The sequence below is a fragment of the Lonchura striata genome, chromosome 34, assembly GCF_050655825.1.
Source record: "Lonchura striata isolate lonStrDom1 chromosome 34, ASM5065582v1, whole genome shotgun sequence".
Classification (NCBI taxonomy): Eukaryota; Metazoa; Chordata; class Aves; order Passeriformes; family Estrildidae; genus Lonchura; species Lonchura striata.
The window spans coordinates 5593987-5612019 of record NC_140736.1 but is presented as its reverse complement, the minus strand read 5'-3'; the positions used below and the strand labels follow the sequence as shown (position 1 = coordinate 5612019).

Genomic DNA, 18033 nt, shown 5'->3' with positions numbered 1-18033 from the left:
GGAGAAAAGACAAATATGAGGGAAAAGGAGTGAAATGTGAAGGGAAAAGAGAGAAGTGTGAGGGGAAAAGAGGGAAATGTGAGGGAAAACGGGGAAATGTGAGGGGGAAAAGCGTGGGAAATGTGAGGGGAGAAAAGGGCGGGAAAAGGGAGGGAAATGTGAGGGGAAAAGGGGAATATGAGGGGAAAAGAAAGAGAAATGTGAGGGAAAATGGGGAAATGTGAGGGGAAATAAGAGAGAAATGTGAGGGGAAATGAGAGAGAAATGTGAGGGGGAAAGAGAGGGAAATGTGAGGGGAAAAGAGAGGGAAATGTGAGGGGAAAAAAGAGGGAAATGTGAGGGGGGAAAGTGTGGGAAATGTGAGGGGAAACGAGGAAATGTGAGGGGAAAAGAGAGAAATGTGAGGGGAGAAAAAGGCGGGAAACGTGAGGGGGGAAAAGAGGGAAATGTGAGGGGGAAAGACAGAAATGTGAGGGGAAAAAAGAGGGAAATGTGAGGGGGGAAAGTGTGGGAAATGTGAGGGGAAACGAGGAAATGTGAGGGGAAAAGAGAGAAATGTGAGGGGAGAAAAAGGCGGGAAACGTGAGGGGGGAAAAGAGGGAAATGTGAGGGGGAAAGACAGAAATGTGAGGGGGAAAATAGCAAGAAATGTGAGGGAAAATGTGAGGGGAAAAGAGGGAAGTGAGGGGAAAAAAGGGCGGGAAATGTGAGGGGGAAAATGAGATAAATGTGAGGGGAAAAGGATGAAAAATGTGAAGGAAAAAGGGTGAAAAACGTGACTCTCCAGGAGCTCCCTGGGAGCCCCCAAAAACCACCGGGACCCCCCAAAACCGCCCAGGATCCCCGGGCTCGTGACCGACCCCTCCTCTGCCTCCCCGTTCAGCCTGGCGCTGACCCCAGTATGATCCAGTATAACTCAGTATGCTCCCAGTATAACCCCAGTAAGATCCAGTATAAGCCAGTATGATCCAGTGCAGTTCCAGTATAACCCCAGTACAACCCAGTGCAGCTCCAGTATAACCCCAGTATGATCCAGTGCAGCTCCAGTACAACCCCAGTACAACCCAGTGCAGCTCCAGTATAACCCAGCATAATCCCAGTAAGATCCAGTATAACCCAGTATAATCCCAGTAAGATCCAGTATAACCCAGTATGATCCCAATGCAGTTCCAGTATAACCCCAGTATGATCCAGTGCAGTTCCAGTATAACCCCAGTATGACCCAGTACAGTTCCAGTATAACCCAGTATGATCCCAGTGCAGTTCCAATATAACCCCAGTATGACCCAGTACAGTTCCAGTATAACTCAGTATGATCCCAGTGCAGTTCCAGTATAACCCAGTATGATCCCAGTGCAGTTCCAGTATAACCCAGTATGATCCAGTGCTGTTCCGGTATAACCCCAGTATGACCCAGTGCAGTTCCAGTATAACCCAGTATGATCCCAGTGCAGTTCCAGTATAAACCAGTACAACCCAGTGCAGTTCCAGTATAACCCAGTATGGTCTCGCTTTCCTTCCTGCACAATCCCAGTACGACCCAGTGCAGTTCCAGTATAACCCAGTATGATCCCAGTACAGTTCCAGTATAACCCAGTATGATCCCATACAGTTCCAGTATAACCCAGTACGGTCTCGCTTTCCTTCCTGCACAATCCCAGTACAATCCCAGTACAATCCCAGTACAGCCCAGTTCGATCCGCTTTAATCCCAGTTTGTCCCAGTCCCTCCACCCCCCCCATACTGGGAGGGGGCGTGACCGAGACGCGATGACGTCACCAACGTGGGCGTGGCCACGGCTCCCCGCTCCCGCCTTTCCCGCCGTGCCGCGGCCGTGACGTCACTTCCGGGAGAGGAGCGAACATGGCGCTGTTCGAGCAGATGCGGGCGAACGTGGGGAAACTGCTGCGGGGCATCGACCGGTACTGGGAGCGCTGGGGGGGACTGGGAGGGGCTGGGGGGGGCACAGGTGTGTTATGGGGGGTCCTAGGTGTGACCCAGGTGTGTTACGGGGGGACCCACGTGTGCCCCAGGTGTGTCACAGGTGATCCCAGGTGTGCCCCAGGTGTGTCAGAGCCCCCCTCACCTGCGCAGGTACAACCCCGAGAACCTGGCCAGGCTGGAGCTGTGCAATGGGGGGCTGGGGTGTGTAACAGGGGGTCCCAGGTGTGTCTCAGGTGTGTAAAGAGAGGTACCAGGTGTGTCACAGGTGTGTCAGAGCCCCCCTCACCTGCGCAGGTACAGCCCCGAGAACCTGGCCAGGCTGGAGCTGTGCAATGGGGGGCTGGGGTGTGTAATAGGGGGTCCCAGGTGTGTCACAGGGGTCCCAGCTGTGTCCCAGGTGTGCCCCAGGTGTGTCACTGGTGTGTCACAGGTGTCCCAGGTGTGTCACAGGTGTCCCTCTCACCTGTGCAGGTACAACCCCGAGAACCTGGCCAGGCTGGAGCTGTGCAATGGGGGGCTGGGATGTGTAACAGGGGGTCCCAGGTGTGTCTCAGGTGTGTAAAGAGAGGTCCCAGGTGTGCCCCAGGTGTGTCACAGCCCCCCTCACCTGCACAGGTACAACCCCGAGAACCTGGCCAGGCTGGAGCCGTACAGGGGAGGGGCTGGGATGTGTAATGGGGGGTCCCAGGTGTGTCCCAGGGGTCCCAGGTGTGCCACAGGTGTCCCTCTCACCTGTGCAGGTACAACCCCGAGAACCTGGCCAGGCTGGAGCTGTGCAATGGGGGGCTGGGGTGTGTAACAGGGGGTCCCAGGTGTGTCACAGGGGTCCCAGCTGTGTCCCAGGTGTGCCCCAGGTGTGTCACTGGTGTGTCACAGGTGTCCCAGGTGTGTCACAGGTGTCCCTCTCACCTGCGCAGGTACAACCCCGAGAACCTGGCCAGGCTGGAGCTGTGCAATGGGGGGCTGGGATGTGTAATGGGGGGTCCCAGGTGTGCCCCAGGTGTGTCACAGGTGTTTCACAGGTGTCCCTCTCACCTGTGCAGGTACAACCCCGAGAACCTGGCCACGCTGGAGCGCTACGTGGAGACGCAGGCCAAGGAGAACGCCTACGACCTGGAGGCCAACCTGGCCGTGCTGAAGCTGTGAGGGCTCGGGGGGGATTCTGGGGGGGCTCAGGGAGGGTTTGGGGGTCCCTGAGCCCCCCCCAGGCCTCACCTGAGCTCACCTGTGCAGGTACCAGTTCAACCCCGCCTTCTTCCAGACCGGGGTGACGGCGCAGATCCTGCTCAAGGCGCTCACCAACCTGCCCCACACCGACTTCACCCTCTGCAAGTGCATGATCGACCAGGCACACGTATCCTGGCACCCCAAATTTGGGGAACCCCTAAATCCGGCACCCCAAATCCAGGGAAACCCCAAATCCAGAGGGAAACCCCCAGGGAAACCCCAAATCCAGGGAGAAACCCCAAATCCAGGGAGAAACCCCAAATCCAGGGGGACTTCACCCTCTGCAAGTGCATGATCGACCAGGCACATGTATCCTGGCACCCCAAATTTGGGGGAACCCCTAAATCCGGCACCCCAAATCCAGGGAAACCCCAAATCCAGAGGGAAACCCCCAGGGAAACCCTAAATCCAGGGAGAAACCCCAAATCCAGGGGGACTTCACCCTCTGCAAGTGCATGATCGACCAGGCACACGTATCCTGGCACCCCAAATTTGGGGGAGCCCCTAAATCCGGTACCCCAAATCCAGGGAGAAACCCCAAATCCAGAGGGAAGCCCCGAAATCCGGGGGAAAAACCCCAAATCCAGAGGGAAACCCCTAAATCCAGGGGGACTTCACCCTCTGCAAGTGCATGATCGACCAGGCACACGTATCCTGGCACCCCAAATCTGGGGGAACCCCTAAATCCGGTACCCCAAATCCAGGGAAACCCCAAATCCAGAGGGAAACCCCCAGGGAAACCCCAAATCCAGGGAGAAACCCTAAATCCAGGGAGAAACCCCAAATCCAGAGGGAAACCCCTAAATCCAGGGGGACTTCACCCTCTGCAAGTGCATGATCGACCAGGCACATGTATCCTGGCACCCCAAATTTGGGGGAACCCCTAAATCCGGTACCCCAAATCCAGGGAGAAACCCCAAATCCAGAGGGAAACCCCCAAATCCGGGGGAAAAACCCCAAATCCAGGGAGAAACCCCAAATCCAGAGGGAAACCCCTAAATCCAGGGGCACTTCACCCTCTGCAAGTGCATGATCGACCAGGCACACGTATCCTGGCACCCCAAATCTGGGGAACCCCCCAAATATGGGGCAGCCCCCAAATCCATGGGGAACCCCCCTAATTCCAGAGGGAATCCCCCAGGGAGCCCCCCCCCAATTCCATGGGGAACCCCAAATTCCACAAGGACCCCCCCCGAACCTCCACAGGGACCCCCCCCGCCTTTGCCTGCCTGACACGGCCCGGTTCTAACCCCAGAGAGATCAAATCTGGTGTTTCTCCCCCAAAATCCCGCCCAAAACCCGGATTTTGGGAGCTGGGGGAGGGAGGTTTTTGGGGTTCGGCCGAGGGGGGCACCTGCACCCCCTCTTTTCTCCCCAAATTTCCCCTTGACCTCCCCAAAACGCAGCAAGAGGAGCGGCCCATCCGGCAGATCCTGTACCTGGGGGAGCTGCTGGAGACCTGCCACTTCCAGTCCTTCTGGGTGAGCCTCCCGAAACCGGGGTCCCCCAAAACCCGGGGAGGGGGTCCTGGAGACCCAGGGGCAGCCCTAAATGTGGGGGCGACCCCCGGAATTCCGGCAGCAAGCGCTGGATGAGAACATGGAGCTGCTGGAGGGGATCACTGGCTTCGAGGACTCCGTCAGGAAATGTGAGGGGGATCTGGGGGGTCCTGGAGGGGTTTGGGGGGGCTGGGAGGGAATTTTGAGGGGGTCTGGGGAGGTTTTGGGGGTCCTGGGGAGGTTTTTGGGGGGTCCTGGATGGGTTTGGAGGGAATCTTGAGGAGCTTTGGGGAGGTTTTGGGGGTCCTGGGGAGGTTTTTGGGGGGTCCTGGAGGGGTTTGGGGGGGCTGGGAGGGAATTTTGAGGGGGTCTGGGGAGGTTTTGGGGGTCCTGGGGAAGTTTTGGGGGTCCTGGATGGGTTTGGAGGGAATCTTGAGGAGCTTTGGGGGGTCCTGGGGAGGTTTTTGGGGGTCCTGGAGGGGTTTGGGGGGGCTGGGAGGGAATTTTGAGGGGGTCTGGGGAGGTTTTGGGGGTCCTGGGGAAGTTTTGGGGGTCCTGGATGGGTTTGGAGGGAATCTTGAGGAGCTTTGGGGAGGTTTTGGGGGTCCTGGGGAGGTTTTTGGGGGTCCTGGAGGGGTTTGGGGTGGCTGGGAGGGAATTTTGAGGGGGTCTGGGGAGGTTTTGGGGGTCCTGGAGGGGTTTGGAGGGAATCTTGAGGAGCTTTGGGGAGGTTTTGGGGGTCCTGGGGAGGTTTTTGGGGGTCCTGGATGGGTTTGGAGGGAATCTTGAGGAGCTTTGGGGAGGTTTTGGGGGTCCTGGGGAAGTTTTGGGGGTCCTGGATGGGTTTGGAGGGAATCTTGAGGAGCTTTGGGGAGGTTTTGGGGGTCCTGGGGAGGTTTTTGGGGGTCCTGGAGGGGTTTGGGGGGGCTGGGAGGGAATTTTGAGGGGGTCTGGGGAGGTTTTGGGGGTCCTGGGGAGGTTTTTGGGGGTCCTGGATGGGTTTGGAGGGAATCTTGAGGAGCTTTGGGGAGGTTTTGGGGGTCCTGGGTTGTCTTTAGCGGTTCCTGGAAGAACCTGGGTGTGGTTCAGGGGAAATTTGAGGGTCCCTGAGGGATTTCTGAGTGTCCTGGTAAGGTTTTGGGGGTCCTGTGTTATCTTTAGGAGTTCCTGGAGGAACTTGGGGGTGATTCAGGGGAGATTTGAGGGTCCCTGAGGGGGTTTTGGGGGTGCTGGGGGGTAATTGGGGCATCCTGGGGATTCTGAGGAGGTCCCAGGGGGTTGTCTGGGGGTGCTGTGGGGGTTCTGGGCAGTTTTGGGGGGCTCGGTGACACCGTGGGGGTCCCTGCAGTCATCTGCCACGTGGTGGGGATCACCTACCAGCACATCGACCGCTGGCTGCTCGCCGAGATGCTGGGGGACCTCTCAGGTGAGGGGGCAGGGGGTCCTGGGAGGGGTTTTGGGGGGTCCCGGGTGGGAATTTGGGGTCTGGAGGGAACTTGGGAGGGTCCTGAGGGGGTTTGGGGTGCTCTGAGGGGGTTTTGGGGGTGCTCTGATAGGGTTTGGGGGGTCCTGGGGAGGTGCAAGAGGGTCTGGAAGGGTTTTGGGGGGTCCTGGGTGGGGTTTTGGGGTCTGGAGGGAGCTTGGGAGGGTCCTGAGGGGGTTTGGAGTGCTCTGATAGGGTTTGGGGGGTCCTGGGGAGGTGCAAGAGGGACTGGAAGTGTTTGGGGGGGTCCTGAAGAGGTTTTAAGGGGTCCCAAGTGGAAGTTGGGTTCTGGAGGGAACTTGGGAGGGTTCTGAGGGGTTTTGGGGGTGCTCTGATGGGGTTTAGGGTATTCCTGGGGGAGATGCAAGAGGGTCTGGAAGGGTTTTGGGGGGTCCTGGGTGGGGTTTTGGGGTCTGGAGGGAACTTGGGAGGGTCCTGAGGGGGTTTTGGGGGTGCTCTGATAGGGTTTGGGGGGTCCTGGGGAGGTGCAAGAGGGTCTGGAAGGGTTTTGGGGGGTCCTGGGTGGGGTTTTGGGGTCTGGAGGGAGCTTGGGAGGGTCCTGAGGGGTTTTGGGGAGCCCTGGATGGGGTTTTGGGGGTGCTCTGATAGGGTTTGGGGGGTCCTGGGGAGGTGCAAGAGGGACTGGAAATGTTTTGGGGGGTCCTGGGTGGAGTTTTGGGGTCTGGAGGGAACTTGGGAGGGTCCTGAGGGGTTTTGGGAGTGCTCTGATGGGGTTTAGGGTGTTCCTGGGGAGGTGCAAGAGGGTCTGGAAGGGTTTTGGGGGGTCCTGGGTGGGGTTTTGGGGTCTGGAGGGAACTTGGGAGGGTCCTGAGGGGGTTTTGGGGGTGCTCTGATAGGGTTTGGGGGGTCCTGGGGAGGTGCAAGAGGGTCTGGAAGGGTTTTGGGGGGTCCTGGGTGGGGTTTTGGGATCTGGAGGGAACTTGGAGGGTCCTGAGGGGGTTTTGGGGTGCTCTGAGGGGGTTTTGGGGGTGCTCTGATAGGGTTTGGGGGGTCCTGGGAAGGTGCAAGAGGGACTGGAAATGTTTTGGGGGGTCCTGGGTGGGGTTTTGGGGTCTGGAGGGAACTTGGAGGGTCCTGAGGGGGTTTTGGGGTGCTCTGAGGAGGTTTTGGGGGTGCTCTGATGGGGTTTAGGGTATTCCTGGGGGAGATGCAAGAGGGTCTGGAAGGGTTTTGGGGGGTCCTGGGTGGGGTTTTGGGGTCTGGAGGGAACTTGGGAGGGTCCTGAGGGGGTTTTGGGGGTGCTCTGAGGAGGTTTGGGGGGGGTCCTAGGGAGGTGCAAGAGAGACTGGAAAGGCTTGGGGGGTCCTGGAAGGGTTTGGGGGGTCCTGGAAGGGTTTTGGGGGTCCCTGGGGGGTGTCCAGCCCCCCCAGACCCCGCCATGCCCCCCAGAGTCGCAGCTGAGGGTGTGGATGAGCAAATACGGGTGGACGGAGCCAGAGCCGGGGCGGATCCTGATCTCCAACCAGGAGGAGAACATCAAACCCAAGAACATAGTGGAGAAAATCGACTTCGACAGTGGGTTGGGGTTTTGGGGGGGATTTGGGGCATCCTGGCGGGAGTTGGGGGAAGTTTTGTGGGAGGTCAGGGGGTTTTGGGGGGTGTTGGGAGGATGCAGGGAGATCCCATGGGGATTTGGGGATTTTGGAGGAGGTTTGGGGCAGTACAGGAGGGTCCTGGGGGTATCCTGAGGAGTTCTGGGGCTCTGGGGAGGGATCCAGAAGCGGCCCGGGGGTGTCTGAGGGATCTTTATCCCAGGACCCTCCTCAGCTCGCCTGTTTTTCTCCCAGGTGTGTCCAGCATCATGGCATCCTCTCTCTGAGCACCCCCAGAAGCAAACCCTGAGCACCGACCCTCCAATTCCAGCCCCCCCAACCCCGACCCTGCCCAGTTTAACCAGTAAAGAGGCTCCAATGCTGGACTGGGCTCATTCTTGGGGGTCCTCAAAATGGAGGGGGGCGCGTCTGAGGGGAGGTTGGCGGGGCCTCGGGGTGGGCGGGGCTTTGAGGCGCGGTGGGCGTGGCCTCGGCTCCGTGAGGGCGGGAAACGGCGGGCGGGGCTCTGAGGCGCGGTGGGCGTGGCCTCGGCTCCGTGAGGGCGGGAAACGGCGGGCGGGGCTCTGAGGCGCGGTGGGCGTGGCCTCGGCTCCGTGAGGGCGGGAAACGGCGGGCGGGGCTCTGAGGCGCGGTGGGCGTGGCCTCGGCTCCGTGAGGGCGGGAAACGGCGGGCGGGGCTTTGAGGCGCGGTGGGCGTGGCCTCGGCTCCGTGAGGGCGGGAAACGGTGGGCGGGGCTTTGAGGCGCGGTGGGCGTGGCCCCGGCTCCGTGAGGGCGGGAAACGGCGGGCGGGGCTTTGAGGCGCGGTGGGCGTGGCCCCGGCTCCGTGAGGGCGGGAAACGGCGGGCGGGGCTTTGAGGCGCGGTGGGCGTGGCCCCGGCTCCGTGAGGGCGGGAAACGGCGGGCGGGGCTCTGAGGCGCGGTGGGCGTGGCCTCGGCTCCGTGAGGGCGGGAAACGGCGGGCGGGGCTCTGAGGCGCGGTGGGCGTGGCCTCGGCTCCGTGAGGGCGGTGAGTGTGGCTTTGAGGCGCCGTGGGCGTGGCCTCGGCTCCGTGAGGGCGGTGAGTGTGGCTTTGAGGCGCCGTGGGCGTGGCCTCGGCTCCGTGAGGGCGGTGAGTGTGGCTTTGAGGCGCCGTGGGCGTGGCCTCGGCTCCGTGAGGGCGGGAAACGGCGGGCGGGGCTTTGAGGCGCGGTGGGCGTGGCCTCGGCTCCGTGAGGGCGGTGAGTGTGGCTTTGAGGCGCGGTGGGCGTGGCCTCGGCTCCGTGAGGGCGGGAAACGGCGGGCGGGGCTTTGAGGCGCGGTGGGCGTGGCCTCGCTGGCGCCTGAGGGCGGGAGGGGCGTGGCCGCGCGCGCGCGGCGCGGTGGGCGGGGCCCGCGCGTTGGCGCCTGCGCAGTCGGGGCGCGGCGGGGGCCGGCTCGGGTCCGTGTCGCTGGCGCTTCCTCCGCCTGTCGCGACAGCAGCGCGGCGATCATGGTGGATTACCACAGCGCGGGGCAGCCCCACCCGTACGGCGGGAACGGGCCCGGCCCCAACGGCGACTACATGGCCCAGGAGGATGATTGGGATCGGGATCTGCTCCTGGACCCCGCCTGGGAGAAGCAGCAGCGCAAGGTTGGGGGGGGCTGAGGGGGAATCGTGAGGGGCTCAGGGGTCCCTGAGGGGTGTTTCAGAGCCTGAGGGGTTTGCTGAGGGGTCTGGAGGGTTTGAGGAGTCTCTGAGGGGAGCTGGGGGGTCCCTGAGGGGATCCATGGGGGATCCTGAGGTCCCTGAGGGGATCCATGAGGGATCCTTGGTGTCTGGGAGGATCCATGGGGGATCCTGGGGTGGCTGAGGGACACCTGAGGGGTGGCGGGTGAATTTTGGGGACCCCCAGGGTTGTGCTTGGGCTGCTTCACCTGAGGGGTGAGTGGGACACTTTGGGGACCCCCAGGATTGTGTTTGTGGGGGATATGACACCTGAGGAGTGAATTCTGGGGACCTCCAGGGCAGTGTTTGGGGGCTAGAACACCTGAGGAGTGAATTGTGGGGCTACAACACCTGAGGAGTGAATTTTTTGGGGCTATAACACCTGAGGAGTGAATTTTGGGGGATATAACACCTGAGGAGTGAATTTCGGGGGATATAACACCTGAGGAGTGAATTTTGGGGCTATAACACCTGAGGAGTGAATTCTGGGGGCTATAACACCTGAGGAGTGAATTTTGGGGGATATAACACCTGAGGAGTGAATTTTGGGGGATACAACACCTGAGGAGTGAATTTTGGGGCTATAACACCTGAGGAGTGAATTTTGGGGACCTCCAGGGCAGTGTTTGGGGGATACAACACCTGAGGAGTGAATTTTGGGGGATATAACACCTGAGGAGTGAATTTTGGGGAATATAATACCTGCGGAGTGTACTTTGGGGACCCCCAGGGCTGTGTTTGGAGGAATACAACACCTGAGGAGTGAATTTCGGGGGATACAACACCTGAGGAGTGAATTTTGGGGGATATAACACCTGAGGAGTGAATTCTGGGGGATACAACACCTGAGGAGTGAATGTTGGGGAATATAACACCTGAGGAGTGAATTGTGGGGAATACAACACCTGAGGAGTGAGTTTTGGGGCTATAACACCTGAGGAGTGAATTTTGGGGACCCCCGGGGCAGTGTTTGGGGGCTAGAACACCTGAGGAGTGAATTTTGGGGAATATAACACCTGAGGAGTGAATTTTGGGGGCTATAACACCTGAGGAGTGAATTTTGGGGGATATAACACCTGAGGAGTGAATTTCGGGGGCTATAACACCTGAGGAGTGAATTCTGGGGGATATAACACCTGAGGAGTGAATTTTGGGGGATATAACACCTGAGGAGTGAATTTTGGGGGATATAACACCTGAGGAGTGAATTTTGAGGCTACAACACCTGAGGAGTGAATTTTGGGGGATATAACACCTGAGGAGTGAATTTTGAGGCTACAACACCTGAGGAGTGAATTTTGGGGAATATAACACCTGAGGAGTGAATTTTGGGGAATACAACCCCTGAGGAGTGAATTTTGGGGGGCTATAACACCTGAGGAGTGAATTTTGAGGCTACAACACCTGAGGAGTGAATTTTGGGGGATATAACACCTGAGGAGTGAATTTTGGGGAATATAACACCTGAGGAGTGAATTTTGGGGAATACAACCCCTGAGGAGTGAGTTTTGGGGACCCCCAGGATTGTGTTTGTGGGGGATATAACACCTGAGGAGTGAGTTTTGGGGCTACAACACCTGAGGAGTGAGTTTTGGGGGATATAACACCTGAGGAGTGAATTTCGGGGGATATAACACCTGAGGAGTGAATTTCGGGGGATGTAACACCTGAGGAGTGAATTTCGGGGAATACAACCCCTGAGGGGTGAATTTTGGGGACCCCCGGGGCAGTGTTTGGGGGTCTCCCTTGCCGGGGAGGGGGCTGTGAGCATCCGGAGCGAACCCCGAGGGATTTTTTTTGCCGATCCCGGGTGGGAAAACTTCTGGAGAGCTTCGGGACGGGAGAAAGGGCAAAGGGGATCGCCGGGATCCGCCGGGATCCGCCGGGATCCGCCGGGATCCGCCGGGATCCCGGGCCAGCGGCACCTGCGGGGGTCTCCGTGCACCTCGCCCCCTCCCCAAAAAGCGCCGGGAGCGGGGAGGGGCTGGCCCGGAATTCCGCCGGGCGCCGGAGTGTTCCGGGTTAATCATTGGAGACGGGCGGAGCTCCCGGCTGGATTCCTGGAGTTTGGGGTGAATTCCTGTGTTTGGGGTGAATTCCTGCAGTTTGGGGTGAATTCCTTCAGTTTGGGGTGAATTCCTGCAGTTTGGGGTGAATTCCTGCAGTTTGGGGTGAATTCCTGCAGTTTGGGGTGAATTCCTGCAGTTTGGGGTGAATTCCTGCAGTTTGGGGTGAATTACTGTGGTTGGGGTTAATTCCTGTGTTTGGGGTGAATTCCTGCAGTTTGGGGTGAATTCCTGTGTTTGGGGTGAATTCCTGCAGTTTGGGGTGAATTCCTGCAGTTTGGGGTGAATTCCTGCAGTTTGGGGTGAATTCCTGTGCTTGGGGTGAATTCCCTCAGTTTGGGGTGAATTCCTGCAGTTTGGGGTGAATTCCTGCAGTTTGGGGTGAATTCCTGCAGTTTGGGGTGAATTCCTGCAGTTTGGGGTGAATTCCCTCAGTTTGTGGTTCCATTCCTGCAGTTTGGGGTGAATTCCCTCAGTTTGTGGTTCCATTCCCTCAGCTTGTGGTTCTATTCCCACAGTTTGGGGTGAATTCCTGTGTTTGGGGTGAATTCCTGCAGTTTGGGGTGAATTCCCGCAGTTTGGGGTGAATTCCTGCAGTTTGGGGTGAATTCCCTCAGTTTGGGGTGAATTCCTTCAGTTTGGGGTGCATTCCTGCAGTTTGGGGTGAATTCCCTCAGTTTGGGGTGAATTCCCTCAGTTTGGGGTGAATTCCTTCAGTTTGGGGTGAATTCCTGCAGTTTGGGGTGAATTCCTGCAGTTTGGGGTGAATTCCTGCAGTTTGGGGTGAATTCCCGCAGTTTGGGGTGAATTCCCTCAGTTTGGGGTGAATTCCCTCAGTTTGGGGTGAATTCCCTCAGTTTGGGGTGAATTCCTGCAGTTTGGGGTGAATTCCCTCAGTTTGTGGTTCCATTCCCTCAGCTTGTGGTTCTATTCCCACAGTTTGGGGTGAATTCCTGTGTTTGGGGTGAATTCCCGCAGTTTGGGGTGAATTCCCTCAGTTTGTGGTTCCATTCCCTCAGTTTGGGGTGAATTCCTTCAGTTTGGGGTGAATTCCTGCAGTTTGGGGTGAATTCCCTCAGTTTGGGGTGAATTCCCACACTTTGGGGTGAATTCCCTCAGTTTGTGGTTCCATTCCCGCAGTTTGGGGTGAATTCCTGCAGTTTGGGGTGAATTCCCTCAGTTTGTGGTTCCATTCCCGCAGTTTGTGGTTCTATTCCCACACTTTGGGGTGAATTCCCTCAGTTTGTGGTTCCATTCCCGCAGTTTGGGGTGAATTCCGTCCGTTTTGTGTTCAGTTCTGTGCCTTGGGTGAATTCCCTAATTTTGGTGTGAATTCCCTCAGGTTCGTGCTCATTCCCTGACCTGGGGCCGAGTTCCCCGCGCGTTGTGTTTAACCCCCGAATTTTGGGTGAATTCCGTCCGTTTTTGGGATATTTCGGGGGAGTCCCCATCCTTCGGACACCTCGGGCTCGGCGCTGCTCCGTTGCCGTGGTTACCTGGGAATTCCAGGTTTTTCTAAGAAAAATCCGGGCTAAATTGGATTCTTTTTGGCACAGGAAACGCAGGATGAGCTTCCTCCTCCTCTTCCTCCTCCGCTTCCTGACATTCCCGGCGCTTCCCACTCGTGTCCCGCTCTCCCACCCCGTTCCTGCTGCTTCCCCTCGGCCCGGAATGGGAATTTTCCCGTGGATTTCTCAGGATTTGGCATGGATTTCCCCGCGGGAATGCCGGAGGATGGATGAGCTCCGCCAGCCTCGTTAATTAGATATTAATGAGCGGCGTTTAGGGATTGCCCCGACCCCCTCCTCATTTTTTTTTTGGGAATTTTGGGAATCTCCTTCCCCCCACAAGAGGTGGCTCCTGCTTTCCCACCCAATTCCTGCATTTGGGAATTCCGAGTATCCCAAATCCCCTGGGTGGCCGTGGGGAAGGGGCCGCGTCCGGCCCCAGGGATTCGCCTCTGGAATTCTCTGGAATTCCAACAATGCGGCCGGAGCAGCGGGAACGGAACCGGCCCCTCGTCCGTCCGTCCGTCCGTCCTTCCCAAACCCTCCGGAAAAATCCAGGAACTTTCGTGCCAAACAGGTGGTTTTCATCCCATAAAAACCCAGAAGTTTTTGCCCCAAACAGGTGTTTTTTCTCCCATAAAAACCCGGGAGATTTTGCTCCAAAAAGGTATTTTTCCTCCCAGGAATTTTTGCCCCAAACAGGTGTTTTTTCTCCCATAAAAACCCGGGAGATTTTGCTCCAAAAAGGTATTTTTCCCTCCCAGGAATTTTTGCCCCAAACAGGTGTTTTTCCTTCCAGGAAGTTTTGCCCCAAACAGGAATTTTTCCTCACAGGAATTTTTACCCAAACAGGTGTTTTTCCTTCCAAGAAGTTTTGCTCTAAAAAGGTGTTTTTCCTTCCCTAAAACTCCAGGAATTTTTGCCCCAAACAGGAATTTTTCCTCACAGGAATTTTTACCCAAACAGGCATTTTTCCTCCCAGGAATTTTTACCCAAACAGGTGTTTTCTCCCATAAAACCCCAGGAATTTTTGCCCCAAACTGATAATTTTTCCTCCCAGGAATTTTTGCCCCAAACAGGCGTTTTTCCTCCCAGGAATTTTTGCCTGAACAGGAATTTTTCCTCCCAGGATTTTTTCCCCAAACAGGTGTTTTTCCTCCCAGGATTTTTTACCCAAACAGGCATTTTTCCTCCCAGGAATTTTTGCCTGAACAGGTATTTTTCCTCCCTAAAACCCCAGGAATTTTTGCCCCAAACTGATAATTTTTCCTCCCAGGAATTTTTGCCCCAAACAGGCATTTTTCCTCCCAGGATTTTTTACCCAAACAGGCGTTTTTCCTCCCAGGAATTTTTGCCTGAACAGGAATTTTTCCTCCCAGGATTTTTTACCCAAACAGGCATTTTTCCTCCCAGGATTTTTTACCCAAACAGGCATTTTTCCTCCCAGGATTTTTTACCCAAACAGGCATTTTTCCTCCCAGGAATTTTTGCCCCAAACAGGAATTTTTCCTCCCAGGAATTTTTGCCCCAAACAGGCGTTTTTCCTCCCAGGAATTTTTGCCCCAAACAGGAATTTTTCCTCCCAGGATTTTTTACCCAAACAGGAATATTTCCTCCCAGGAATTTTTACCCCAAACAGGCATTTTTCCTCCCAGGATTTTTTACCCAAACAGGCATTTTTCCTCCCAGGAATTTTTGCCCCAAACAGGAATTTTTCCTCCCAGGAATTTTTGCCCCAAACAGGCGTTTTTCCTCCCAGGAATTTTTGCCCCAAACAGGAATATTTCCTCCCAGGATTTTTTACCCAAACAGGCATTTTTCCTCCCAGGAATTTTTGCCCCAAACAGGAATTTTTCCTCCCAGGATTTTTTACCCAAACAGGCGTTTTTCCTCCCAGGATTTTTTACCCAAACAGGCGTTTTTCCTCCCAGGAATTTTTTACCCAAACAGGCATTTTTCCTCCCAGGAATTTTTGCCCCAAACAGGAATATTTCCTCCCAGGAATTTTTACCCCAAACAGGCATTTTTCCTCCCAGGAATTTTTTACCCAAACAGGCATTTTTCCTCCCAGGAATTTTTGCCTGAACAGGAATTTTTCCTCCCAGGATTTTTTACCCAAACAGGCGTTTTTCCTCCCAGGAATTTTTGCCTGAACAGGCATTTTTCCTCCCAAAAACCCCAGGAATTTTTGCCTGAACAGGCATTTTTCCTCCCAGGATTTTTTACCCAAACAGGTGTTTTTCCTCCCAGGAATTTTTGCCTGAACAGGAATTTTTCCTCCCAGGATTTTTTACCCAAACAGGCATTTTTCCTCCCAGGATTTTTTACCCAAACAGGCATTTTTCCTCCCAGGAATTTTTGCCTGAACTTGAATTTTTCCTCCCAGGAATTTTTACCCAAACAGGCATTTTTCCTCCCAGGATTTTTTACCCAAACAGGCATTTTTCCTCCCAGGAATTTTTGCCCCAAACAGGCATTTTTCCTCCCAGGATTTTTTACCCAAACAGGCATTTTTCCTCCCAGGATTTTTTACCCCAAACAGGCATTTTTCCTCCCTAAAACCCCAGGAATTTTTGCCTGAACAGGAATTTTCCCCCCCAGTTCCAGACTGGGATGCACTGGGAAGAGAACTGCAATCCGCCCGACCCCTCAGCAGGGATCCTCCCTCCCTCTGCTCCTCACCTTTACCAATATTTCTATTTTTCCCCCCATTTTTAGCCATTCCCACCCACCTGGCCCGGGAACCTCGGCACATCCTGACCTCGGGGGGGGGATTTTTTGGATGTAAAAAATCACAGAATAAACTCAGGCTGCTGCGGGCTGGAGAACCCCCCCAAAATCCGATTTTTTTGGGGGAGTTTCGGGGCTGCCGCACCCCGGGCGAGGCGTGGCCGACCTTGGAGCCGCTGATCCCGCCTGGAATGTGGGAACGCCCTGAGCCACCTGCGGACCTGAGCAAGAACCGGCCCCGAGCTCTTCCCAAAAATCCCAGAGCCCAAGAAAGGCAAGGAATGAGAATTCCACGCTCCGGCCTCCCCCGGGAGCACGGAAAACATCCCAAAAAAAACCAGCAAAAATTCCCAGGGGAGGGGAAAACCCAGCCTGTCACCCCCGACCCTCACATTCCCTCATTTCTGCTCATCTCCCAAATCTTTCTATTTTTCCCTCATTTTCAGCGATCTTTTCCCCCAAACTTTAGTCATTTCCCCCCAATTTTAGTCATTTTCCCTGATTTTTAGTCATTTCCCACCGTTATTTTGTTCATTCCCACCATTTCTAATCGTTCTTTCCCCATTTTTTGGTCCCGTTTCCTGATTTTTTTTTTTTTTTTTTTGGTGACTTCCTGACTTTTTTGACTTTGCTCCAGTTTTTTTGTCATTTTCCCAAATTTTCTCGTCATTTTCCCAGTTTTTGGGGAACTTCTCCTGGGTTTTGGTCATTTTTCACAGTTTATGGATCATTTTCCCCTGGTTTTGGGCCACTTTTCCTGGTGTTATCATCACTTTCCCACTTTTCTGCTCATTTTCCCAGTTCATCCTCAGTTTTCCTGATTTTTTGGTATTTTTATCCATGTTTAAATAATTTCCCCACTTTTTTCCTCATTTTCCCTGATTTCTGGGTGACTTTTCGTGATTTTTTCCATCACTTTCCCTTCTTTTTTTTTCCCTTTTCCCAGATTTTCTGACCTCTCATCGTGGATTTTGGGTTATTTCCCTGATTTTTCCTCCCTTTTCCCTCTCCTCGGACAAGCGGCGCCTCGTTAATTATGTTAATTATGCAAATGGCGTTAATTAACCCCGCTAACGAGCCCAGAGGAACGCCTGGATGAGTTTTTTATTCCCTCTGGAATTTTCTTTCAGCTCTGCCACATTTTAACGGGAATTTGGGGATGTGGGAGCGAATTCCTTCCCGCCCTCATTGAAATCCCGGGAAAAGACCCCAAAACCCGCCCGGGGGGGCTCATTCCCACCTGGAATTCTCGGGGTCGGCATTCCCGGGGCTCCCACAGCGGGAAAACCCCAAGAAGGACCCAAAAATGAGGAATTCTGGGAGGCTCCCCGAGGAAAATCCCAATTTGGGGCTTTTTTGGGGATAAATTGCTGTCCCTGAGGATCTCCCCAAAAATATTCCCCAGGGAACAACGCAGGGCAGCATTCCCAGTGCCCGGAATTAGGGATTTTTCCCTTAAAAAGTTGGGAATAAACCCTTGGGATCGTTGACAAACACATCCCAGCTTCTTCCCGAGGGATTTTCCATCCCGAAGTTGGGATTTTAGGGAAAAAGAGGGAGGAAAATGCATTTTCCAGCCCTGAAATTCCCAATTTTTAGGGGAAAAATGGAGGAAAAGAGGGAAGGAAATGCATTTTCCAGCCCTGAAATTCCCAATTTTTAGGGGAAAAATGGAGGAAAAGAGGGAGGAAAATGCATTTTCCAGCCCTGAAATTCCCAATTTTTAGGGGAAAAATGGAGGAAAAGAGGGAAGGAAATGCATTTTCCAGCCCTGAAATTCCCAATTTTTAGGGGAAAAATGGAGGAAAAGAGGGAAGGAAATGCATTTTCCAGCCCTGAAATTCCCAATTTTTAGGGGAAAAATGGAGGAAAAGAGGGAAGGAAATGCATTTTCCAGCCCTGAAATTCCCAATTTTTAGGGGAAAAATGGAGGAAAAGAGGGAAGGAAATGCATTTTCCAGCCCTGAAACTCCCAATTTTTAGGGGAAGAATGGAGGAAAAGAGGGAAGGAAATGCATTTTCCAGCCCTGAAATTCCCAATTTTTAGGGGAAAAATGGAGGAAAAGAGGGAAGGAAATGCATTTTCCAGCCCTGAAACTCCCAATTTTTAGGGGAAGAATGGAGGAAAAGAGGGAAGGAAATGCATTTTCCAGCCCTGAAACTCCCAATTTTTAGGGGAAAAATGGAGGAAAAGAGGGAAGGAAATGCATTTTCCAGCCCTGAAATTCCCAATTTTTAGGGGAAAAATGGAGGAAAAGAGGGAAGGAAATGCATTTTCCAGCCCTGAAATTCCCAATTTTTAGAGAAAAAATGGAG

The 18033-nt window shown here is 54.9% G+C and overlaps 2 protein-coding genes across 2 annotated transcripts in view; both read left to right on the top strand.

Moving 5' to 3' along the window:
• Window positions 1–1842: 1842 nt before the first annotated feature.
• EIF3K (eukaryotic translation initiation factor 3 subunit K) lies at window positions 1843–8090 on the top strand. Its single transcript, XM_077789188.2, has 8 exons — window positions 1843–1922; window positions 2988–3086; window positions 3178–3298; window positions 4578–4652; window positions 4753–4819; window positions 6019–6096; window positions 7564–7689; window positions 7962–8090. Exons 1-8 carry the CDS (start codon window positions 1864–1866, stop codon window positions 7991–7993), a joined length of 657 nt encoding a protein of 218 aa, XP_077645314.1. The 5' UTR covers window positions 1843–1863; the 3' UTR covers window positions 7994–8090.
• A 996-nt stretch (window positions 8091–9086) lies between these two features.
• Window positions 9087–18033, top strand: part of ACTN4 (actinin alpha 4) — a 52866-nt gene continuing 43919 nt past the window's right edge. Inside the window, exon 1 of the mRNA XM_077789191.2 lies at window positions 9087–9338. Within this exon, the coding sequence (XP_077645317.2) occupies window positions 9198–9338 (141 nt within the window). The 5' untranslated portion in view covers window positions 9087–9197. The remainder of the gene's footprint in view (window positions 9339–18033) is intronic.

Excerpts from the sequence above, each read along its gene's own strand:
- EIF3K (XM_077789188.2), top strand. The coding sequence starts at position 1,864 with ATGGCGCTGTTCGAGCAGATGCGGGCGAACGTGGGGAAACTGCTGCGG. Across the intron at positions 4,653-4,752 it reads GCCACTTCCAGTCCTTCTGG|CAAGCGCTGGATGAGAACAT; the intron begins GTGAGCCTCCCG and ends GAATTCCGGCAG. Across the intron at positions 4,820-6,018 it reads CGAGGACTCCGTCAGGAAAT|TCATCTGCCACGTGGTGGGG; the intron begins GTGAGGGGGATC and ends GGGTCCCTGCAG.